The sequence below is a fragment of the Scomber scombrus genome, chromosome 6 (genome assembly GCF_963691925.1).
Source record: "Scomber scombrus chromosome 6, fScoSco1.1, whole genome shotgun sequence".
NCBI lineage: Eukaryota > Metazoa > Chordata > Actinopteri > Scombriformes > Scombridae > Scomber > Scomber scombrus.
This window is the reverse complement of record NC_084975.1, coordinates 12005826-12028795: the sequence shown is the minus strand read 5'-3', so window position 1 is coordinate 12028795 and position 22970 is coordinate 12005826. Positions and strand designations below refer to the sequence as shown.

At 40.2% G+C, this 22970-nt stretch overlaps 1 protein-coding gene across 1 annotated transcript; it reads right to left on the bottom strand.

The window, feature by feature from the left end:
• Positions 1–2749: 2749 nt before the first annotated feature.
• si:ch211-236l14.4 (SITS-binding protein) lies at positions 2750–22079 on the bottom strand. Its single transcript, XM_062421422.1, has 10 exons — positions 21606–22079; positions 20036–20207; positions 10199–10406; positions 9864–10014; positions 7093–7290; positions 6419–6687; positions 6144–6280; positions 5206–5327; positions 3107–3286; positions 2750–2923 (listed from the first exon to the last, which is right to left on the bottom strand). The coding sequence occupies exons 1-10, from the start codon at positions 22074–22076 to the stop codon at positions 2750–2752; spliced, it is 2082 nt and encodes a 693-aa protein (XP_062277406.1). The 5' UTR covers positions 22077–22079.
• Positions 22080–22970: the final 891 nt, after the last annotated feature.

Genomic DNA, 22970 nt, shown 5'->3' with positions numbered 1-22970 from the left:
AGGAGTGTTAATAATAAAAGCCTTCCACATGGGAGCGTGCACATGTGCCAGCAAACGTGGACAAGCAGATGCAACAAATATCACGAGTAAAAACTTATTTATTCATTTTCCATGTGCACATAATTCTGTTTAGGGTCATACTGGGTGCTGGAGCCAATCCCACAATCCTTTGGTGGAAGGGACTGGACATGATGCCTTCATTGCATGTACATTCGAGGGGATCCAAAGCATTTACGGGAAACCAATGCGAACATGGAAAACCCCACACAAGGAGGGTGAGGACTGAGATTTGAGCCTTCCTGTTGTGTGGCAAAAACTGTGTTCACTGCTAATATATAAAATCATGTTGTCATTTAATAAGCATGAACATCGACTCAAGGAAGTGAAGTAAGAAAATGTAAACTTTATTGCAACTTTGTCAGTCTAAGTTCTCTGATTTACAGAAGAGAAAAACACTTGTAATGGCACAGTCATCGTAATATGTACATTGCTGATACTGCAATAATCCAGACACTTGTGTCATCCAGATTTAAGAGTGGCATATTAAGGCAAATAGTATCATGTTTGTTCAGTCTGTAGAGGGAATAACAAAGCTTTTCCTGCAACTTATATGCGAACATACCACAGCATTCCTTAAAAAGCATTATTAGAACGGGGAACTAGAAAAGCTCCTCACATGAAGGGCTCGGTTGGGAAATCACAGCTTGTCCATTGTACATTCAGCTTTAGGAGAGATTAAGACATTGATGTGTTCACAACATACTGTGTTGTGCTAAGACATTTGGTGATTATATAAGCTTCAGTAGACCTGAGTGTTGATACAGTAAACTTGTTAGATCAAAGTTACAGTCAATTTAGTGGTAAAGCATTCACTAAGTCTGTATCATCACTGCTGACAAGTTAAGATTGTCTCGTAAAGAACGAATCAATAAGGTAAAAGCACTTCCAAAGAGTACTGTCAACTAACTAACTGTATATAGAGCAATATATCATGGTGCAAAAGTGGTTACATTTCTTCACTGGCTGATTTTTAATATAATCACAAAAGAAAATCAGTTCTCATGTACACGTCATTTGCTTTTAGTCCAGGTTCAAACCAAATAAGAAATGCTACTGAACTGAAGCAAGCAATGGAAATGGATGTGATTACAAGGGCACTTCAACAGAGCACGCGAAGTTAAGGCACACATGAAGGCAGAAATGATATGGGGTTATGTTACAGTATGTTTTTAAAGACTCTTTCCCCCATGTCGTCCTTGCGAATACTTCCACATTTTGTGAAATACTCATATTCACTTTTTTGCTGTGAGTTTGATGAGAAAACTGATACCGCTTCTTATATCTGCCTGTTTAGTACGAAGGCTGCAGCCAGGAAATTAGTGGAAGTAACCGCTTCTGGCCGAGAAGTAGTCGCATGTAAGACTGCAATTTGTCATTTTCACAGTTCGTTCTTTTGTACATGTAAAGCAAATTATATATAAAATGTTTAAAATGACATATAACATGTTAATCAGAGTGCTTTAGAGGTGCTGGTTACCTGTGGACAGAGACAAGCTAGCAGAGACAGGCCATTTCCTGTCTTTTCGCGAAGCTAATTTAGCTGGCTACTGAATGTAGCATCACATTGACTGTGCAGACATAAGAGTTGTAACAGTCTTCTCATTTGATTCTCAGCTAAAATGTGAATAAGTGAATTTCCCCCCAAAAGTATAACCATTATTTCCAAATCTCCTTTTCACCTCTGTGGTGTCATCAACAAGGCTTTCTTTACAACTTCATTTGGCACTCATGAAAGACCATAAAGTAACACAATATCAGACAGCATTAGTATAAAAAAAAGAGCAGCCCATTTAAAAGCCCTTACTATAGCAGGTTAGCAAGAAAGTAAAATCTAGAAGATAAATATAGTATATAGTTACAATGACAGTGGCCTCAAGTTCATCTGGCCTACAGTACTAAGGGACATTCAGGTGTGTCCAACAGAGTGGTATGTTGATAAATTAAGTTAAACTTTTCTAAGTATAAGTGCTAAGGGATAAGTGATAGGTTGTTGTGTCTGATGACTCTGTAAAGCAGTGGAAAACTGTAACTTGAGGTACATTCATAAAACATCAGCCCTTTGGCCTGATAAGTTCAAGTAAAAGCCTTTCCGTTGAGTGAACAAGACATACGGTACCACGGTGCGTCAGTCTCCATACAACGCTTTCTGTGAGCTCATTTCCTCCCAATAAGCATTTCCCTCTCGATAAAGCCCTTTCAGACATCCTCCTTTGTCCTTCTCTATCTTCATTTGGTCTTCTGGAGAGATTCAGATTTTTTTGTGCTTTTTAAGCAAACAAGGGGCTTGCTTTGTTCCTTCTTATCAAGAGAGTCAGCAGCAACTAAAATGTAAAGACTGTAGAAATGCAGTATGTAAACGCACAGATTTCTCTGGAACTTACATACAAAAAGCAGAACAGAGCAAAAAGTCCAGAAACAAATCAGCCAAGAGGTAAAACTGATTAACAAGTTTTAAAAAAGGAAGAAAAAATGTCACGAAGGGAAAAAAAAATACAAATAATTTTGAACTGTAAAGTGCAAGTATAAAAAAAATTATTTCTACATATTGTCTCAAGAGGGGGCTTGAGCCAGGTTCAATGGTCTTTTGTGGAAAAGTGCAAGTTGAGAACAGCACAAATGTTAAAAAAAAGAATTTGATTCAAAGGAGTGACAGGATAAGTCAGGTTACTTGTCGTATCAGTCATGTGACTCAACTTCTCCGTAAGAAAATGGCCACCTCCTCCAGGGGCACAGAGTAGTCCTGTAGGAACGTCCCCCCATCAAACACCTGAGCGTTCCGGCTGTCCTGCCACTGGAAGCCTCCGTCAGGTAAATAAATATCCCTCTGTACTGCCGCTTTCTCCACCACTGGTGCTACCAGGACCTGGAAACAGGCAACGACATGCATCAGTTTGGTAAAACAAATTCAGATGTCAAGAAGATTGTACACTTAAGTACCAAGGCATCAGGTTACAGCTGGGTTGATTTATACACTATTGAATGCCAAGTATATTGGATGCTGTCAGAAGCAACTCAATCCCCTCCCATCAGAACATCATTAAGTCACCTCGTCTCCGATGAGGAACTGGTCATTGATGGTGAAGGTCATGGGGTCACTGGGACTTAGCCACCACATCGGCCGGTAGATGGGGTTTCCCGTCATCTGCCACTCAACTGCATACTTTTCTATGAGTGGGACCACATCCCTCTGGTGCTTTGTTATGTAGATCTTAGTTAGGTTTAGCACCTATGGGCCACCAATTGAGAGAAAAACATCAATTTAATGAGGCTTTCAGAAAAAAATGATTATGAGTGCAATAATCTAGTGTGTAATGTTCCTGCCATCACAAAAGCTAGCTCATGAAGAAGTCAATGTAGGATCATTGTCTGCCTTTTTATGGAGCTGTATTTCCATTCAGAGCCACTTATGTCTTTTATTAATATCCAGCCAAATATATTTTCAAGAAATCCAGAGCGACTGAGAAACTGAAACCAACAAAAAAAAGTCATTTCCTAAACTAAATCATCTGCCACAAGGATTTTAGGAGAAGAATAATATTGACAATGAGGTCTGCTAAAGACATTTGTGCCATCTCTACACCCAGACACGGAGACAGAACTTAAGAGCAGCCAATTGTTGACTTAGTGGTTTTAACACTGTCCAAGTCTTTCTCCTGTCTCCCTTTGGCCAAATTACTTCAGCATTCCTGGAAGGGTCACATCCCCTCCAGTGTCCCATGACAAAAACAAAAACTTGACCGCATCTATAAAAAATGTATTTTTATGAGTTGGGATTGAGAACATTTGTAGGAATGAGCTTGAAGCCTGGGTTTGAGTGGATCTTTCTCTAATTGAGAAGCCAGGCATGTGTATGGGTTTGAGGTTTTATTGCTATTTGATTCTAATGTGGTTGATGCTGTGACCTGTCTATGACTGACTGAAGTATCACACACTGTGCAACTAAAGGTGCGCCACACTTAAACTGCAATAAAATGCCCATAAAACAGAAGACTTTACCATCTAAAATGCCTTCTCAGTCTCACTTCATCTGGGTTTATAAGTTGAAGGCCACGCAAGAGACCAAAATGGAAAACATTGCTGCTGTCAAATGTCTAGCTGTCCAAAAGGCCTATTTTTATCTTTGTCACGCAACACAAGTCACAACCAATATATTTTGCTGCCTCAGTCCTCTCATAGAGGAAAAAAAAAGTGGTTGATCCCTCCCACTCTGTCACACTTGTCAATTACTCATGGAAAATCTTAATTGCCACAATAAAGTATTTTTCCAAGACTTGTCCTCAAATTCATTATCATTCCTGCTGAAGTGGCTCTTGAGAGCGAGAGTGAGCCATAAATCTAGAGTAGGGATTGTAATTCAGAACAGATGGACTCTTAACCACAGGTGATGTTGGGATGGGGCCAAGTAATCGCTCCTATTGAGGGGAGAGGGGAAGGGCGAGGGAGGGAAAAATAGCCTTCACCCTTTTGGGAAACATCAAGTGCCTTTGTGTTCAGGAACATGAGTCCTGGTCCCTCACTGTCAAAAGTATCAATACTCTCTGAAACTGTAGGTCTTGTTTTCCTGCCGTGCACTGTGAATACTACATTTCTTATTTCCTGTAAGGTGGGACAGAGGGGAGTACTTGCTCTGCTGCTTAGGGGAGAGCCAGGCCTGAGTTTTGATAGACCGCTGCTCAGCTGCCCTTGTGCTCTTCTGCAAACAGATCGGCCTGCTCATTGACACCAGTGAGAACTTCTCAGCGTTGACCCGCAGAGCTGAGGAGAGGCTGCTGGGTCAATAAACTCTTCCCCCTACTTTTTTCAGAAGCAATCTGCGCGAGAAGTAAAGGATAATCTCCCACTGCCTTTCAGAACATCTAATTGGCAGCGTTCACACATCACTTCACTTGATCTCCCCACTGTAAATCTTCACAAGTGAAAATCTTGTTAACAGGTCGGTAAAAGAATGTGAACCTACTATGTTGTCGTCATTGTAATTATATCTAATGTGGATGATGTGGCTGTAATGACAACCACCTCAGTTTGATGGTGCAGGGCCAACATGAATGAAAAAGTATCTAAAAAACTGTGTTTAAGTATGTAAGGGTGTCTACATAAGCTGCTCTGACTGGTTTTGTAATGTGTTTTTGGTGTATAGTTGTATACCCGATCCTCTCCGCAGACCCATGGTGGCGTGTGGAAGCTTATAACAGGGAGAAAAGCTGCAATCTCAAGCCAACGGATGAACAACTCTTCATCTGTGACCAGGTCTCCAGACAGAGAGCCACCTGTAGGAAGAGAGAGGCAGAGAGTATTAAGATACAAAAATACTCAAGAGGAAAACAGATGTGTGGGCTATTTGGGAGAGGTTGAAAGTACATCACATTAATTTTCCATGAAATGTCTGAACAAAACCCTGAAACATTCTGGTACAGATGACCTAAAATGCAGCTAACTAAGTCTGGAAAAGAAGGCAAGGTGGACTATTTATTTAGTATTAATTCTCCAGTATTATAAACTTGCAGTACTTGTTTAGTCAGTGATTTATAACTTCAAGCTTAGTGTGAAGGTCTGGAATCCTGACTGTAGATTATTAGTTTTCTTTATGTTTTGACTGAATACTGAATACTCCACATGCTAGCTCATTTTTAATTTGTGGTGTCCTGTAAACTCGTGGGCTAAGATTACAAGACACCACAAATTCTGTCTGTAACGCTGACAGCTTTCTGTTTTCTCTACATCAAAGTAAAAAGCTGTATCACAGACATCAGCTGTCTGACTGGCTGTGATCCGCTATCACAGGAATTTGGAATATTGCAGGAATACAGAGGACGTTTGGATGTTTCTCCTCCCTGACCACAAGATAAAATGTTTTTTTAGTTTGAAGCTATTCCACATTCAACTGTTGTCCTCTTTTTTGGTTCTCACGTAAGAACAGATTATAAATGTACTGAGCAAATCCCTCAAAATAGTGGAAACACTATCATTTTAAAAGTGCATGATGATTTTTCAGGTAAGGCAGTCATGTTTCTGTGCCCATCAGTCACAGCTACAATATGTTCTTAGTAAAGGTGAGAAAAATAACCCATAGGCTGTGGTATTACCTACTGCATCAGGAATGAGGAAGTTATATCCCAGCAGAGTGTGGTGGAGCAGGGAGGGAATGATGCCCTTCAGGCCCATCGGGCTCCAGTCGGACTGCAAGGGGGTCATCCTCACAAAGAGCGGCTTATGGCTCGACCTGAGGCCCAAATAGAATCATAATAAGTAAAAGCAAGACTCAAATTGAAAAGCAGATTGAAGGAGTAATCTCAAACTGTAGAAAATCATTCTCCAAAAATTAAAGAAATTGTTAGGGGTAGATGCCTGAAAGTGTTACCGTGTCCCTGCTGTCATAATGGTGGAGTCTCCGATCTTTGTAGCCAGGTCTGCCAGCAGGCTGATGTACTTGTCTCCACCTAAAGCGTGTGGCACCCGCAGGGCCTGCTCCTCGAACAGATTCCCTTCGCCCCCCTCCAACATGATGTACTCCATCCCTAAGTGGGCCTGGAGGGATCCCACTCCATCCAGGAACCAACTCACGGCTCCTGGGTTTGTGATGTTCAACTTTACACAGTACCTCCCTTGCCACTGACTCATCACAGGGATCTGTAGGATGGAAGGATATGAGTGAATCTTGATTGGTGTTAATTTTCCACTACTATCATTTTGTCATTATAATGATAATCGTCTAATTCATTGCCTGTGCTGTTGCAATGACAGACCTTCTGGATAAGACCATGTTCACACTGCTCTGCTTTTGATCAAACTGCCACTAGTGAATGCAGAGAAGCTGCACACCAAATGGAAAGTGTCCACTTGGGAAAGACTGTGAAATGTCTGTGGTTTTTTTTTATGAATGGACGAATCACAATAGGGATGCAGAGTTATTTTTGTTTAAGACAGCGCGTCTCAACCACAATGAAAATAAAAACTCAGGTAGAAACTCGCAGATGTGGTGGCCAGGCTTGCGCTCTAAAAGGATAAAGAATATGCTCCACATTCAGGTCTTACCAGCTGTCCCTGAGGGGCTGAGGGGAGACTGAGCCAGTATGCCTCACTACCGTCCATGAGGGAGGTGTGGAACTGCGTGGTGTCCACGCCCAGGAAAGGGGACAGAGAGATGGAAATGTTAAGAAGCTTGACAAGTGGGAGGTCCCTGGTCAGTCTCTTGGACATCCCCCTTTTCCTGCTGTTGAGGTAGTCATGGTCCTGCAGAGAGACAGAGACACACTATGATACCACATAAAAGTCTGGTGAAATCAACTCTATACAGCCTGATGTGTGCATTCAGAAAGCACCCAGTACCAGCATCATTTAATCATATTTGCCTACATTATTATTTAAATAATTTACATTTAACAATATGCTGCACTGATGGAACAATTCAGCTGTTCATTAGCTGGTCTTAGAGATTCTAGTAGCTTCACATTTGACCTGTCTCTCCAACCTGTAGCTGTAACAATATGACCTCTGTCAGGACCATTTAACACACAGTATATTATTATAATCCTTTGGAATTTTCATGCTAAAGTCAAAGAGACATTTCAAATTACATAACTGTGGAACAAAACCTCTTAAAAATACAAAGGCTGACTCCAGGAGGGGAAGCTGCTGTGGGCAGAAAGGGTAGATTAGCACATATTATATAATTTCTTTTCTGATCTTTCATTTTGTTTTGCTTTTTCTGGATTTGAATGTACAGATGGATTCCAATGTAATTACCACTATGCCAGACTAATCCTAACTGTGTTTTGCTAAATAAAGAAAGAAAGAAAGAAAGAAAGAAATAAAGAAAGAAAGAAAGAAAGAAAGAAAGAAAGAAAGAAAGAAAGAAAGAAAGAAAGAAAGAAAGAAAGAAAGAAAGAAAGAAAGAAAGAATTAAGTAGAAGTAATATGTTTAGAAATGTATTATTAACCCGCATTTTCCAATGCCAGCAAAACGTTCCAAATTATGACTTTGTTTCATAAGACTAGAATGGAAACTGGAAAAGAAAGGTCAAAGTAGGACTGATAATTTATGAATACTAGTAAAAATAGATTGAAAGAGAAGCTTAGTTTTTTTTTAACAGAGGATCATTGTTGCCAGTCACACTTCTGTAGAGCTGCACACTTCATAGACAACTTTGAGCTCCATAAGTTTCCATGCAGCACTGTACACTTGGCTGATTCTTTATGGCAGTTTTGGGGGAGGGGGGCACTGAAGGATGTAGGGCCAACAAAACTGGTGTTAAATATCTTTGATGCACCAGAAAAACTTGAGATTGTGGATATAGGAAACTCTTGTTCACCAAATGGCATCCATCAGCTGACATGTGTTGTGCCTCCCATTTCCCACCACCTTTTTTTTTTTTATCCTTTTACACCTTCTGAACTTTTAAAGGAAAGGCTTAAGTGTATATAGTGAGGCAGCTGAACTTAACCTCTCTGATGGACATATTATGTGAAACTCCTTTGCCTCCTCTTCTGTTGCATGGTCCAGGTCAGATCACAGCATCGAGCTGGTGTCAGCATCACCTGCTTGTGTTAGTCTTGGCTGAGGTCCATTTAAACCTCAAAACATCCAATTCTTCGCCATCCTACAGTTACCACACTCAGAGCAACCTGAGATCTGTTAGGAGTCTCTGTTTGTCTTCTCTCAGCTATATTTGTTTTGTAATGGAAGATGATCAGGTATTGACTTAGAAACACTTGACAGAGGTCCTGGTGGTCTTGTTTCAAGGGAGAGCCAAACAACATTCAAGGAAAGTACTTGGATAGATGAGAAATAGCAATGGAAAGGGTGGGCACGGCAATGAAGAGACAAATGCCTCCTGTCCATTTTCCTCTCATGATAATAATCAATTTTTTAGGTCAACTCAACTCTGTCATTGCACATTAGGTGAACAAGACACAGGTAATGTGGTGTTTTTCCCCAACATGAAGGCAAAGCCCTGAACCATTTTTTTCCCGACATTGTGACATTTTGGTGTACCTGTCCCCTTCCTTCGTTCCCTGCCTGTCTTTAATGCTCTGGAGATCCACTTAAGAAAACTCTTTCATTTCTATCCCTGACTGGTTTTTGAGCCTCTGCCCAATGAACCCTCACTTGCCTCATAGCCCAGATGGTTGAAGAGACGGATTACCAAAGTCTACAGCTACACAGTACAAGGAATTGGCAGACGGAGGGGGTAGATAAAAAAAAGAGCCCTCCCAAAAGGGACCTCTGTGCTGAGGTAAATGTGTGTCGTGAATATTTCTGTACAGTCTAATGTTTGGTTTCAGATGCATAATAGAAAGTTAAAAATCGACACAAACATTGCAGATACAAACATTTATTTGTGACCAGAATGACCAGACAAGAATCACTGCTTGTCAAAAGGCAAGATAAAAAAAAGAAAAAACCTGAGTAAGAAATAGCAATGGTTGGTCTCAAAATATAGATGAAAAGTAAGAAAGGCCCTGTGAAGTGGCATCTTATTTTGTTCTTCTGTATTTCATATTGAAACCATATAAAGTATCAGGAAGGAAAAGTTTCTTCTCTCTTTGTGTTTTTTTGTGTGTGTTTTGTTAATTGTTTTTTTATTGATTTCATTCATCTTATAATTTATAGTTTATAGGTGTTTTTTTTATTAACTTAGATGTATGAGCGCTAAGCTTCACATTATTGACTACTACTTTGAGGTTTAATTCAACCAAGTGAAATTTTTCGTGGCTTCAGAGCAGGTTTTCCTTCAAGTAGTTCTCAAATTTATTAAGGGTGTCAAGGCTGGAGGTAGAGACATACAGTGAGGTAAAGTACGCACCATATCAGAGAGGAGGTTGGTGGAATGTTCATTGAGGCTGATGACTCCCTCCCCCAGCTGGTGTCTCCTCAGACGATTAGAGAAGGTCCTCAGCTCCCTCTCCACCTTCGGCCCTGAATCCACATTGGTGAGCAGCTTCCAGAATGGCAGCCTATGGGACACAAAGTGAGAACTTGATCCAAACTTGGATGTAGTTTAGATTATAACCCCCTTATATTATACCCACAAAGTTTCAGTCAGTGCTCACAGATACACCATGCATATAATGAGAAATCTCCCTTCAGCCAAAGAATTTAGGTGAGGAAATTCTCATCTTTAATCCAAACTGAACTAACCACAGTGCCTTCATGTTGGGCAGCTCCCTGCTGTGCTGGGAGAGCTGTTGCACTGCTTCCTGGTGTGCGGCTTTCACATTCTGAGCCACACACACTGTGTACTGTAGAGGGAGACGCTCCATACTAGGCAGTGACTGCAGGCAGAACTGCTGTCTGCTCTCCACTCCCAGCTGCAGGGGGATATCAGGAGACACCAGCACTGCAACACCTGCATGGTAGGAGGTGAACAGGAGAGGGTATGGACATGACATCACACTAGAAACACATAATGTAAGGTCTTAGCATATGCAGCACAATCACTCCATCATTATGATACTGAAGCAACAGCATAAATGGTTACTTTGTCCCTTAATGTAGGTATAATGTTGACCTTGGTGTGAAGCAAACAAAAATAGTATAGGTATGAGACACTGCACTGCAGATTCTTCTTATATGACATAGTGTAAGAGTGTTATTGCAACTGGGATGTGTGACGGATTGAGTGTTGTGGGTGGTAGAGTGTAGGCTGTGTCAGCTGATATTACCCCACTCAGATGCGAGAAAAACACTCCCTAGTATGAGATATAGCAGTATGTGGTTGGATGAGTTTACCTTGGGACTGCTGGCAACAGGTTACACTGAAGGAAGAGTTAACTAGTCCGGATATTTGTTGAAAGGCACATGATTGTAAAAAGTAATCATTTTCAATGATTGTTTTTATCCAGAACATTGAATCAAGGCAATCAATGTGATGCATCTGTCTATAACTTTCCAATTAAGAAGAACACCGGCGATTCAATTAGTCAATTTCAGCCTTATAATAATCTCCAGCAAGGGAGATTTTGCCTTTTCTCTCCTACTGTATACAGCCTTTCAGAGGCCGTGTGAAATTATAAGATTATGCGAAGCAGATAATTGTGTCCACAGATGTAGCTGCCCTGCAAGGAATGCCTCTTTCCTCTCAGGTTACCCCCACCCCCTACCCTTGCCACTTCTCACCCGTCCTGACTCCCACCTTTTCCCTCCCCTCTGACCACCTTACACTACCTTCCTCTCTACTCTACTCTGCTCTGCAGGTTTGCCCCATCTCAGGTCAGCAGAACCCAGCCAGTATTGTTTGGTGTAATCTGCTTGAAAGTTGCCAAACTGGGATTTAGGATTTGGAGCAAATCAATGAACAGATTAGGTTGTTCCAAAGTAGGCAGACAGTCTGAAACCCAGGCTGAGAACTTGGCTCACTTCAGCCACCCTATCCAGTTTCAATGGGTTTACTGTTCTCATGCAGGCAGGAACCAGGAGCAGGCAGGATACTCATGTACCAGTTTATAATCAGATTAATAGTTTGGGAGATCAGTATTCAAGTACTGCATAAAGCTTAGTGAAGAGCCTTCAGCCTCAGGGTAATTCTCACGTGTTTGCAACGGATAATGTCAAAGAGATACTGGTAACACCTCAGCTGCCTCTCACAAGGTATTAGGTCGCTGTCCAACTTCTTGTTACATATTCATAAATGGCACATAAATGTAGATTTTTTTCCCCCTAAGATACACAGAGGTATATTTAAACTGCAAGAAAAAAAACCTATTTTTAATGAATCAAAGCTGCTGTGAAACTGTACGTCAACACTGCACATGTACAGTGGAATAAAGAGTGGGGGCAGTGTAGAAAATGTTATAGCTTTATGGTAGGATGGAGGTGGAATGCAGGCAGTGGAAATAGAGGCGACCAGAGTACACCAGACACCAAGCAGCCTTTTCAAATGATGTGCAGATACAGCAGGCTACAAACAGTGTGTTTTACCAATGTGCAAGCAGGCTGGAAAGTGGAGTTTAGATTTGCACGCATGACTTTTTGAGTCATGCTTAATTTTCATGGGAACCGACACTGCAGGGCCTCAAGGAAATTAGACGATCAGGTCAAAAAAAGGCTGCAACGTTATTCCCTCTATGACCAAACTAGATGCATGCAGATTTTAATGTTAAACACACTAAATTCTGTCTTATATCTTTCTATAGTTTTACTCAAAGCATTTCGCATGTATTGATGTGCGTTTTTATAGTTTGGGGGAACATTGAATGAACTTCTAACCCTGGTTATATAAGCACAGTGCTCTGTACGATGTAGACACACATCTTTGACTGAATAGTATCCCTACATGCATATCACTGACGGGAGTAGGAATCAATAAGAGTTATTTAAAGAAAGTGAAGCAGGTTTAAAGCCTTGAGTTACAGCCAAGGTGGGGTGCCCATGAGTTTAAGGGGAAGCAAAGGGGGGACCCTATTTTTAGAACAATTCCTTAAACACTCCAAGCTTCCCCTGAATATTTTCCACTAGCTCTCAAAAGAAAACTATATGCCTGACTGAGTGTATCCACTCACCTTCAAAGCATCAGGTAGGCAAAGGTAAAAGTGAATGAAGTTTATTGGACAGATTTCAATGATTTGACACACACATGCCTCAGTTTTACAGCTGTTGAGGGAGCACACAAATCAAGGAACATTGGGTCGCGTCTTCACACACATGAACATATGCACATTCTCACACACACAACAATGCACATTCTCACACACACAACAATGCACACACACACACACACACACACACACACACACACACACACACACACACACACACACACACACACACACACACACACACACACACACACACACACACACATACACTTTCTTTAATGAGAAACTGTAGACTTCCAAGAAAAACAGAGCAGGACTTATAGGACCATAAAGGTTCTACACTTCCTCTCGCTCAGTCTGAGCTGAAAGTTTGGAGGTGGAAGCAGAAGTGACCCCATTCTAAGGGGTCAGGAAGGTTTTAATGTGGTGTCTAGGCCCTCAGAGAGCAGCTCAGACAGAAGGAAATCACTGCCGTCTGACTCCCTGCTGCTGTGGACCAGATGGGCTGCGCTTTTTTACCTGTCATATTTACACTGTTATTTATGACACCTGTGCACGCTTACAGACCTGTCTGGGGTTATAAAAATGTGTATTCAAACACTAACTGTGTGTGCGCATGTGTGTGAGCAAGTGTGTGTGTGTTCAGGCATGTACTTCCTTAACAATGGAAACTTAGTTTCTTTGCCCAACCTCAAGAAATTGGTGGCCACAAAACTGGGATCTTGCCATAGTAGTAAATTTCCAATCCCACTTATTGAAAAAATAATGAAACACTAAAGGAACTTTCTCTGCTCCATTCCAATCATTAATCAGTTTTAATGTTTCAAGTGTGAGACAATCCGTACAGTACAAATATCATAAGTATAAAACATGTACTCACAATTATTGATAGATCAGACACGAAGATCCTACATATAAATACTTTGATGTCTCAGCTGATGAAGTAACCATGCTGTTAAGGTTCAGTTCTAATGTTTTAAGACAACAAGATTCAAGATTTTGGTTTAATTTTCATAAATAAATGTACACTAAAGCAGGTCTTTTGCAAAAAGGAAGGAAACAGAACAGACCTAAGCAACCACAGACTGATTATGTATTGTCACCATATTTCTAGAGTAGTTGTGAATGAACTGAAACATACAGGTACATGAGTGCAGAAAAGCTGTTGTATCAGTCTAATCTGGATTTAGAAAAGTCTCTCTTTACTTTCTCTTGCTTGTTCTTGATGGAAAGTATTTGCTAGGAGATTGACTGTGGGACATTTTGTGGGATGATTTTCATACAGTAGCCTTCTCATACAGGAGATGACAACGCACTTAAACAGTTTCAGTTGGCTAAGTAAGTCATTCTTGAAGTGTTTCACCTCTTACTCAAGGTTTCGGGGCAGAAGAAGAAGTACAAGAGCTAAAAAAAGCTTTCATCAGTTGCTCTATTTTGCTATTTGATACCAAAGTAAATGTTTAACTCAGATTTTAAGACAGAGATGATTTTATGTCAAAACGATGTACCTTCGCATTTAAAAGGCCTAGACAGTAAACATGTTGGGTTTTAGTTGGAGAGCTGTAAAATCATGTTGTCAAACAGAGTTTGCTTGTGAAAAAGTTATGTGTGAAGTTATCTATTGATATTATACAGCCCCAGCCAAATCAAGCAGCTTGAAGAGGAAAGTAAAAATCTTGATTCCAGAAAAAAATCTACAAAAAACAAGCATTTTAAAACAAGATTTTACTGTATTTTTTCTTTTGTTGTTATCCACTGCCATTACTCACCATGACCAGGACCATGATGGAAAGTACAGTACACTTTTCTGTTATTGTTCCCATCCTTGATATTATAAGACTCATAAGACTTGTATCAAATAAAACTGATTAAGTATCATAATCTGAAAGAGAAAATCACTGTCCAAGACAGTTATATAACCTTTATCCCTATCTGTGTGTTGTGCTTGGCCAGTTCCTACAGAGAGACCAAACAACAAATGAGCAGGAGCAATAAAGCATCATTTCTTTGGATCCCACGTGGAAAGATTAAGTCAGAGACAGAAATAAAGAAAAAGGAGGTGGTAGAAGAAATTATGCTAAAGTAAAAGATGGAGAGCCAGAGACATAGATAAGGAGGCAGATAATGTGCATGCATGTGTATATATACATATAACCCATCTCTCTCTTGCTGTGTGTGTGTGTGTGCGTGCGTGCGTGCGTGCGTGCGTGCGTGCGTGTGTGCGTGAATGTGTGTGTGTGTGTTTAAGCGAAGTAATATCTCAGAGTCTGAGTCAGAGCTGTCAAGTTATGTGTGTCTTGCAGTATTCATTTCTGATTCTAATCTCTGACACTCACTTCATAAAAGCTAACATGGAAAAAAGCCACCTAAAAACTGAGTGAAGAAAGTAGGTTATGTCAAAATTATAGCTATCACACTATCACTTATTAAACAGCCTGCCGTGAAAACAAATCTTTCCAGGCCCTTCTTTGTCCTAATGACTTGGTGAAAGTTTGATGAGAACAAATGATGTAGACATACAGGATATGCATGCAGACAATAGAAGAACCAGGCCATTTGAGTCTAAATAATGTTACATAAAAAACAGAGGGGAATGGAAACAATTGTTTTACTATATTGGAGGGCAAAAAAATCTGGCAAATATGCTGCTTATTGCATGCCAAATCAGAATCTAATATAAGCATTCAAACAAATAAAGTCAGTATCTGTGACTGTAAAAATGGCAATGATGAGGTGGAAATGTTGGTGTGGCTATTGGCTTTGACACATTACTGACCATCAATTATCTAATGAAGTTTTAAATTGGGAAACTGCTCCATCATTGCATGTAAAACATCTTTAGGATTCAAAACACTGACAATCATGTTACAAATCTTTAGCCTGCAGTATTCATGGATATTATTGAATTATTATAAAATAACCAAACCAAGCTCCTTGATAGATAATGCTCCTAAACCACAGTCTTTTTTAATGTAGATTATTTTTTGGTGAATTGAAATGAATAAATAATAAATGGATTGTAGCTGTCATTTGTAATTAATGTAATATTCAAAACGGATAAATAAAAAGTAGAACTGCATACTGAATGAGTGAAATTTAATTTATATTTGATACGGGAAAAGTATATTGTAGATATTGTCTCTTAGTAGCCACCATAGAACAATGATGGCATCTGTGTTAATTAACTAAAAAAAAGTGTTGATGCATCCTCAGTTTATTATTTTAGGACAGCAACTAATTTCTGTCATGGTGATTTGATCGGGTGCAATAATTAATTTCCTAAGTATAGCTATAAAATGCTATTCCTGCTTCCTAATGGTCACTAAAGCTCTGTGTAAATTGTATCTTCAGGATCTACATTACAGAGTAAATGCAAGAATAAGCTCCTAAAGCTTTGGGAAAATGTCTCACAGAGAGTCTCTTCTTATGTTTTTAATGCATGATGTGGTTTCAGTGATATTTAATCTGTTTTTAGTAGCCCAGTTGTTTTTGTATGGATAAAGACAGGTGGGGCCATGACTAGTTCCTACAGTTGGCAACACTCTCAAATGTCACTCCCCTGCTCTCTTGCATATCTTGACTCCTGTGTCTCTGCTTTACTCTTTACTTTGCAACTATTTGTTCACTTTTCTTTATTCAGTTTAATATTGTCTTTTATTGTGCTGTATGTAGTCTTTATTTTGGTCTGTTGATGTATGTTTCAGTTATTCAGTCTGTCTTGCTCTTTAACCATCCCCAGGAGTGCTTTTGAGTTAGTAAGGTCAGTCATAGCTCCAAATTCCCCACCACATTTATAATATGTTCCTGTTACTAACTAGAGTCAATGAAGAGTCATGCATACAAAATGCCTCATCAGAACAGTTCACCAGAAATACTGCTAGTGGTCAATGAGCTCACACAGCTGTAAAGCCTGATATTACACTAAAAACTGTATCAGAACTCTGATAAAGGCTTCATGCCCAAATGCGTCATCAAATTTGTCAGTTATAAATAAAATTTGCCAGAATGACCAAGACATGTGGTGACTCTTTTACTTTTTTATTACCACTGGACTGATGCCTTTGCTGGGTCTGTTTTTGGGAAAACAAAAATACTGCAATTTTCTTTTTTTAAAACAGAGCACCCAACTGAAAGTCAGCACAGAAGAAGAAGAGTAACTGTTTTCCTTTATGATCCCATTACATTAAAACTGTGCTTTATATTTTTCAACCTTATTTGAATTAATCAATGTGCAAAGCGCTGGGTTAAAATAATAATATCATTATCATACTTTAATGGTTGGTTTGTTAGGGGCCGGTATCACACATTATCAACCAAAGCAGTGCTGTCCCATACATACATTATGTGTGAAAAGTTAGAGTTGAGAGTCCAAAAGAGCTTCTCTTCAGACTGAGAGGTACAAAAACAGTCAATATTTGAAGTTGAAATGACCTCTGTAGGCATATTGAAAGATCAGCCACTGTGCTTTCTGTTCAGTTTTACTGGCAGGACAATTAATACAAAAACTTTTGCATTTATGAGTAAAATTGATACTGTAACAACAATTTATAAATATATTTACATCATTGTTTTGTTTGTTTCCTTTATTTGTTTACAAACTCTAATTGACTTTCAGTGCTGCTTTCAATTAAATTCAGTGACAATTTTATTCCTTTCCTGCCAAAAGTTAGAAGAAATCATGAACACACTTCCATAAGCAGAAGCATAAACTCACTTCCCATTATGGTCCTGTTTACTACCCGCACATAACTGTGGAGTTTTTTCCCCCTCTATAACAGCTGCTATAATTATTTCCTGCCCCACCACTATTAACAGCAACAATAATACAGTTATGACTCTATCACATCATGCTGTTTATCACAGCCACAGTCATCTTGTGCAATCTAAAATAGGTACTATTTTTGTCAGATCTGTTGGAAAGGAGGAGAAGACAAATGCAGCTCCTGATTAGTCCTGAGGTTGTTTTCTGATGTGAAGTGTTTCAGCTTTTCATGGAAGTCTATGAGTAGTATTTCCAGGCTGTCAGTCTCAGACAATCCTGATATATTTTAGTGCCTAAACTGGGAAAGTTATGATAATAATGAAACATAACCAACCCTTCAGCCAAGAGCACAGATGTTTGTGTGGTTCTTTTGCAGTAGCCTAGTGCTTGTTGAACGAGACTTCATCAATGATTTATGAACAAAGTAACAAGTGGCTCTGACATGTGAAATTGCAGTACACATCACAGAAATTAGAGACTGCAGATGGAGCACATACACGGGAATCAATAGACTTAAAGTAAGGCCCTCTTTCAAGCAGGAAAGCTGTTAAGGATGACTGATACCAGTAAGCAGAGAGAAGCAATTACTTTGCCATACTGGCACAATTGCCAGAACAGAAACTGTATTCTTGTTGTTCTGCTGTTCTTTTGGTGTGAGAATGCATAGTGAATGAGAAAAATACACTAATACAGTTACATACCGTGGTCTGTTTCACTATAAAAGGTACACAGTGATCTGTGGAGCCTGGCAGACAGGCAGTCAAAGTCAGTTTTGGTGTCCGTCTTAACACCAAAGCAGCAGTGCATCACTGAATAGCCTCTGACAGTGTCTAAATTTGTGACCATCCTCCCACATGCGCACATGGCAAATCACCAAAATACTAACAGGTCTGACTGTTACGCCCTTTCTAAGTGGTGTGATCTACATATAGGACTACAGATATTAGCTATAGTTTGAAGTGTCTCAGTACTTAATATACATCTGTGCAATTGTATTGTTGGAAAATAAGTAAAAAACATGAGCATTAGCGTCTGAAGGACAGAGCTGGAGACTGACGAAAGGATCTGACTAGTTCATGTTGAGAGTTTCATGTTTTTCTGACTTGTGCACCTTGAGTCAGTGAGTGAACATTGGATGCGAAGTGATGCAAAACATTAAAATATTCTTTAAAAAAATTTAATTTAACTCATGAGCTGTATACATGAAGAAAGAATGACACATACTGAACATCTGAAATCATTTAACGATACAAATTTCTTCCAATTCTGCACATAGGAAAGGCCACTCTGAGGCCAAATGTGCACATTGTGTAGTTCTAAGAACCAATCAAGAAACATCCTTGAACTTTAAAACAAGATAGAACGTTAAATATACTTTTAGTGCTCCAATAGGCATCGTTGTCATTGCTGAGCATACGTTTTCTATGTTTAGGGCTATGTACAGTACAGTATGTGTCTGTGAGTGGTTACTTGGCAACATTCAAACAGTTGTTCTCATTGGGATCTTGTCTCATCTGTGTGTTTTTTCTCTCTCTGCAAAGCTAAACAGAGAAACAAAGGGTTACACAGTCCCGATAATGACTGCCGTCCTCTCACAAGGTGGAGAAAGGAATTAATGCATGTGACCCCCCCCTTGTTAAGCCTGCCATTGTGTTGTATAACATCCCAAAAAGTGTATGTGTGTACATGCATTTGTATTGGTTTCTGTCAGTATGTGAATGAAAGTGTGTGAGATTAGTACTAACAGCGACGTCAATAATGGATGTGATTGTGAAGATCGATTCCTTAAGACACTGACAAACAGAAACGTACATGTCATAATGTGCATGATTATAATGATAATGTTATATCTATATTAAAATCATTCGAGAGCAAAGATTGGTTCATTTGAGCAGCAGCTCAGTAAGCAAACACCACAAAACTCAGCTTGAGAGCCCAAAGTCCCTAATGTTAATGCTATACCACATGTACACACAACACACACAGCACACACGTTCCTCATCAGTCACATTAACAATTCACATCCGCCAGTGGTCCCTCCCTGCCTCCCCCTTTTGCCCCCAGGATAAAATCTAACACCCCCAAAATAACCGGGTGAGTTATAAGAGTCAGCAGGGCCCTCATCCAACCTGCCCTCATAATAGAAACAAAAGGCAATTACGCCGGTATCCCTAAGAGTTAATTTAAGATGCTAAAGGTGGTTTGCTTCCCTTTGTAGTCTAATCTCTAAATTAATAAAGCGAGATGCTGCAGACTGTATCGTGTTTCAGTCTATTTGTGGGCCAGTTTCCTATCCAGTGGTGTGTGTTTTGGAGGTGCTGGTTTTGAAGGCAGTAGGACCATTTTCCACACTCATACACAAACAAACAAGTGCATCATGAGGGAGGGGGATAAGAAAACACAACAACATCCACAGGGCTTCCCTCACGCCCTGGGATTCACGCCACACTTCGTACACCCTGCTGTTACGGGGTCAGATTTCCCAAGCACTTGGTGCAAACCCTGCAACGATGGCAGCTGTGGAAAAACCGCTGACCCTGTGTCATTTTAAAGATTTGAAATGTCTTCCTTGTTGTATCAGACCTAGGTGTAAAGAAGAACTATGGCCCCCTTTTTGCTAATGGGATCACTTGTACTGATAGTCATTTGAACTGAGCGATCCCAACAATGACCTCTTACCTGATGATCCCAGGAAGTAGCGCTCCAGAGCCGAGCCGTAACCGGAAGGGTTGTCCTTCAGATCACTGACAATGAAAGGCTTCATGGTGGCATTCTGGTCATTGATAGGCCAGGTCTGGCCCCGGACACTGGCGCCGCCGTACCAGGACACGTTGGTCATGGAGAAACAGTCCTGAACAGACATGTGTATGCACGGGCACAAAGAGAGACACATAAGGAAAGGAAAGAGTTGGAGAAAGTTTTACATGAAGACAGAATGGAGACTGAAACAGCAATTAAATGTTAAGCTAATGCTGAAGAGACTCCAGTGAAGAAAAAGAAATTAACTGTCTAATGTGGCTAAAGAGCATCCCACAGCCTCAAACACACATCCAATGTTTACTGAATAAGTGACAAAGTTTGTAAGAGCAATCCAATACTGTAAGCACACTTAAAAGTAAACTATGCATATATATTTCATTTACGGGTATAAGGTGTGAATGCTTTCACATTATGCACCTAAGAGTATGGATGGATCTAATATTTATAGTATATAGTATATATAGTAGAATGTGATAGGTGCTACATGGGACTGTTTCAGAGAGCGTGAGAGTGATTTAGAGAGCTTGTCTTCCCTCAAAGAGTCTTAACGTGGGGGACATAACCAAAAGCTCATATATGTCCTGTCGATAAATTTATGCTCTGTTAAAGACTTTCAAAATGGGTGCCAAGTGGTCACCTGAGAGGCACCGAGCAGGATTTTGGAAATTAGAAAACATAAATGTGACTTTAGTTTGGAAAGATTTTCTGTGACCAGTCGCACCACATGACAGGGAGTTATGGCGAGGAATGTTCCAGTGGGGACAGATTAACCTCCCCAATCATCCCAATAGTTAAATGGCTTTGATAATTAAGCTGGTGGGAGGGAAAGTACAGTAAGTACTGTGCATGTAAAAAAAAAAAAGAAGCATGACAACTGTGACGAAGCAGTTTGAACACGAAATGTATTCCCCTCTGCGCAGTTAAATCGAGGACTGTGAAGAGGGAAAACATTATATCAGTTTAAATGAGCCACTCAAGTGTCATGTTTGTGTTTTACTTCCTAGCCTACAATTTAATCGGATATCACAATTTCAAAAATTATACTTCAAATCAACAGAATCACGAATTATAACAGTATATAAATTGCACAATTTTTCAGAATCACAGAAGCCAAATTATTGGCATCAAATGATGAACGTTTGCAAAAAAAATGTTTTCAAGCCTCTTACTTAATTTCCAATTGAAAAAGATAATTCCACTTGTTTTAATGAGTATCTTGTGCCTTAACAATTTTATAAAAAACAGGAGTTGAAATCAGGTAAATCTAGACTGATCACCAGTATTAAACAAACAAATACTTTGTGAAACACCTTGTATTCACTTTTATATGCGCAAAAATGTTGATATCGTGTTTGCAAGGTTTTACAACTGAATAGGGCCCTTTTAAATGTTAAATTTTGAGTTAAAAAAAAAGATATACATTCATAAGGCTCTGGTTGTGTTTAGCGCAGTGAGTTGGTTCTTGTGTGCACGCTGACAGAAACCCTACCTTCAGCTCCACATGACAGTGCACCGGCGTCCAAGTCATACTGTAGCACTCTGTCTCCGTCTCCTCATTCACCTCCAGCGAGATCTTCACCTCGGCCACCGAGTCCCACGTATAGCAGAACTCCGTTTTATTCAGCCAGCACAGGTTCCTCACGAAGGGAACCTCAATGTCGGGGTTCCCCACATTCCCGACGTCAATTTCCACATAGGTGTTGTCCTCGGTCAAGGTCTGTATGACCAACGAGTGGGTTCTTCTCTCCCAGATCAGACCGCTATAAGTCCCCCTGAGGATCCAGTTCTTGTTAGGCTGGTCCACCACTTGCCAGTATATGATCCCGATGGTCATTACAAAGAAGACGGCCACCCCAAGACAAGCTATAGCTCCTTTCCAGGTTTCGTTCATCTCCTTCAATCCCGTGTCCCATGTTACCTCTGGGATGGGGCTAGGGTTCCTATTTCGAGCGTGGGGCATGTTGATTTGAGATCAGCAAAGAATCAAACTCAAAAAATGCTGCAGAAATCTCTGTGCGTCAAAAATCTCTGTTGCTTCATCATGTCATGGTGTTTTCAGTGAGGCTACAAGGTAAATCAGCATACTCTTTTACCTTTACACCGTTTATACTGTTGGGATTTTTTTGCGCAATTGTGCCAGCAACAGATACCTGTCATGTGAAGAAAGCTGTGAGAACAAAAAAATCACAGCGGGGAAATAAGACAGTATGAATGAATAATTGACTTACCACATACTGCTGCTGTTTAAAAAGAGTTGAATTTGTAAATTGCATTGGCTGCAGTAAGCTCGTGAGCAGTCCCAAGCTGGGTTTGGCAGCAATGCCTACGAATAGCTCCTAAGACGCTGTCTTGCTTGCCCTGCACTTTCTGACGTAACGCCGGACTGTTTCTTCAGATGAAAGGTAGAGAGAGGGAAATGGGGGATCGGGAGGGTTTGGCAAAGTCTTAGAGCTGCCCGCCGGGGCGAAGAGGCCACGGACAGCCTTGAAGGGAGGGATCCCCATGCGTGCTCGCAAACTCTCCGTGCGCTCTCCGTGCGTAAAGACTGTGGAGACTTGTCATCTGGAGGTTTGGTCTACGGTCAGAGGCGTCAGTTGGGAATGGCAAGGTCGGGGCACTTGCCACGCTTTATCCACATCTGATCTTGAGGCGTTTCACGTTTTCATGGGGCGCAAAGACTGATGCCTGAACCCGATTTAGACAAGTAAAAACATCTTTGCAGAGGGATATTTAGGACCAGTGCTGCTTTTATATGCTATGTGCTTTTGCAATATTTTATAGTTGAATTGACTTTAATCAATAGGCTCTTAAATCAAATTGACCAAGAGGTTAAGGATATAGTTTTCGTAATGAA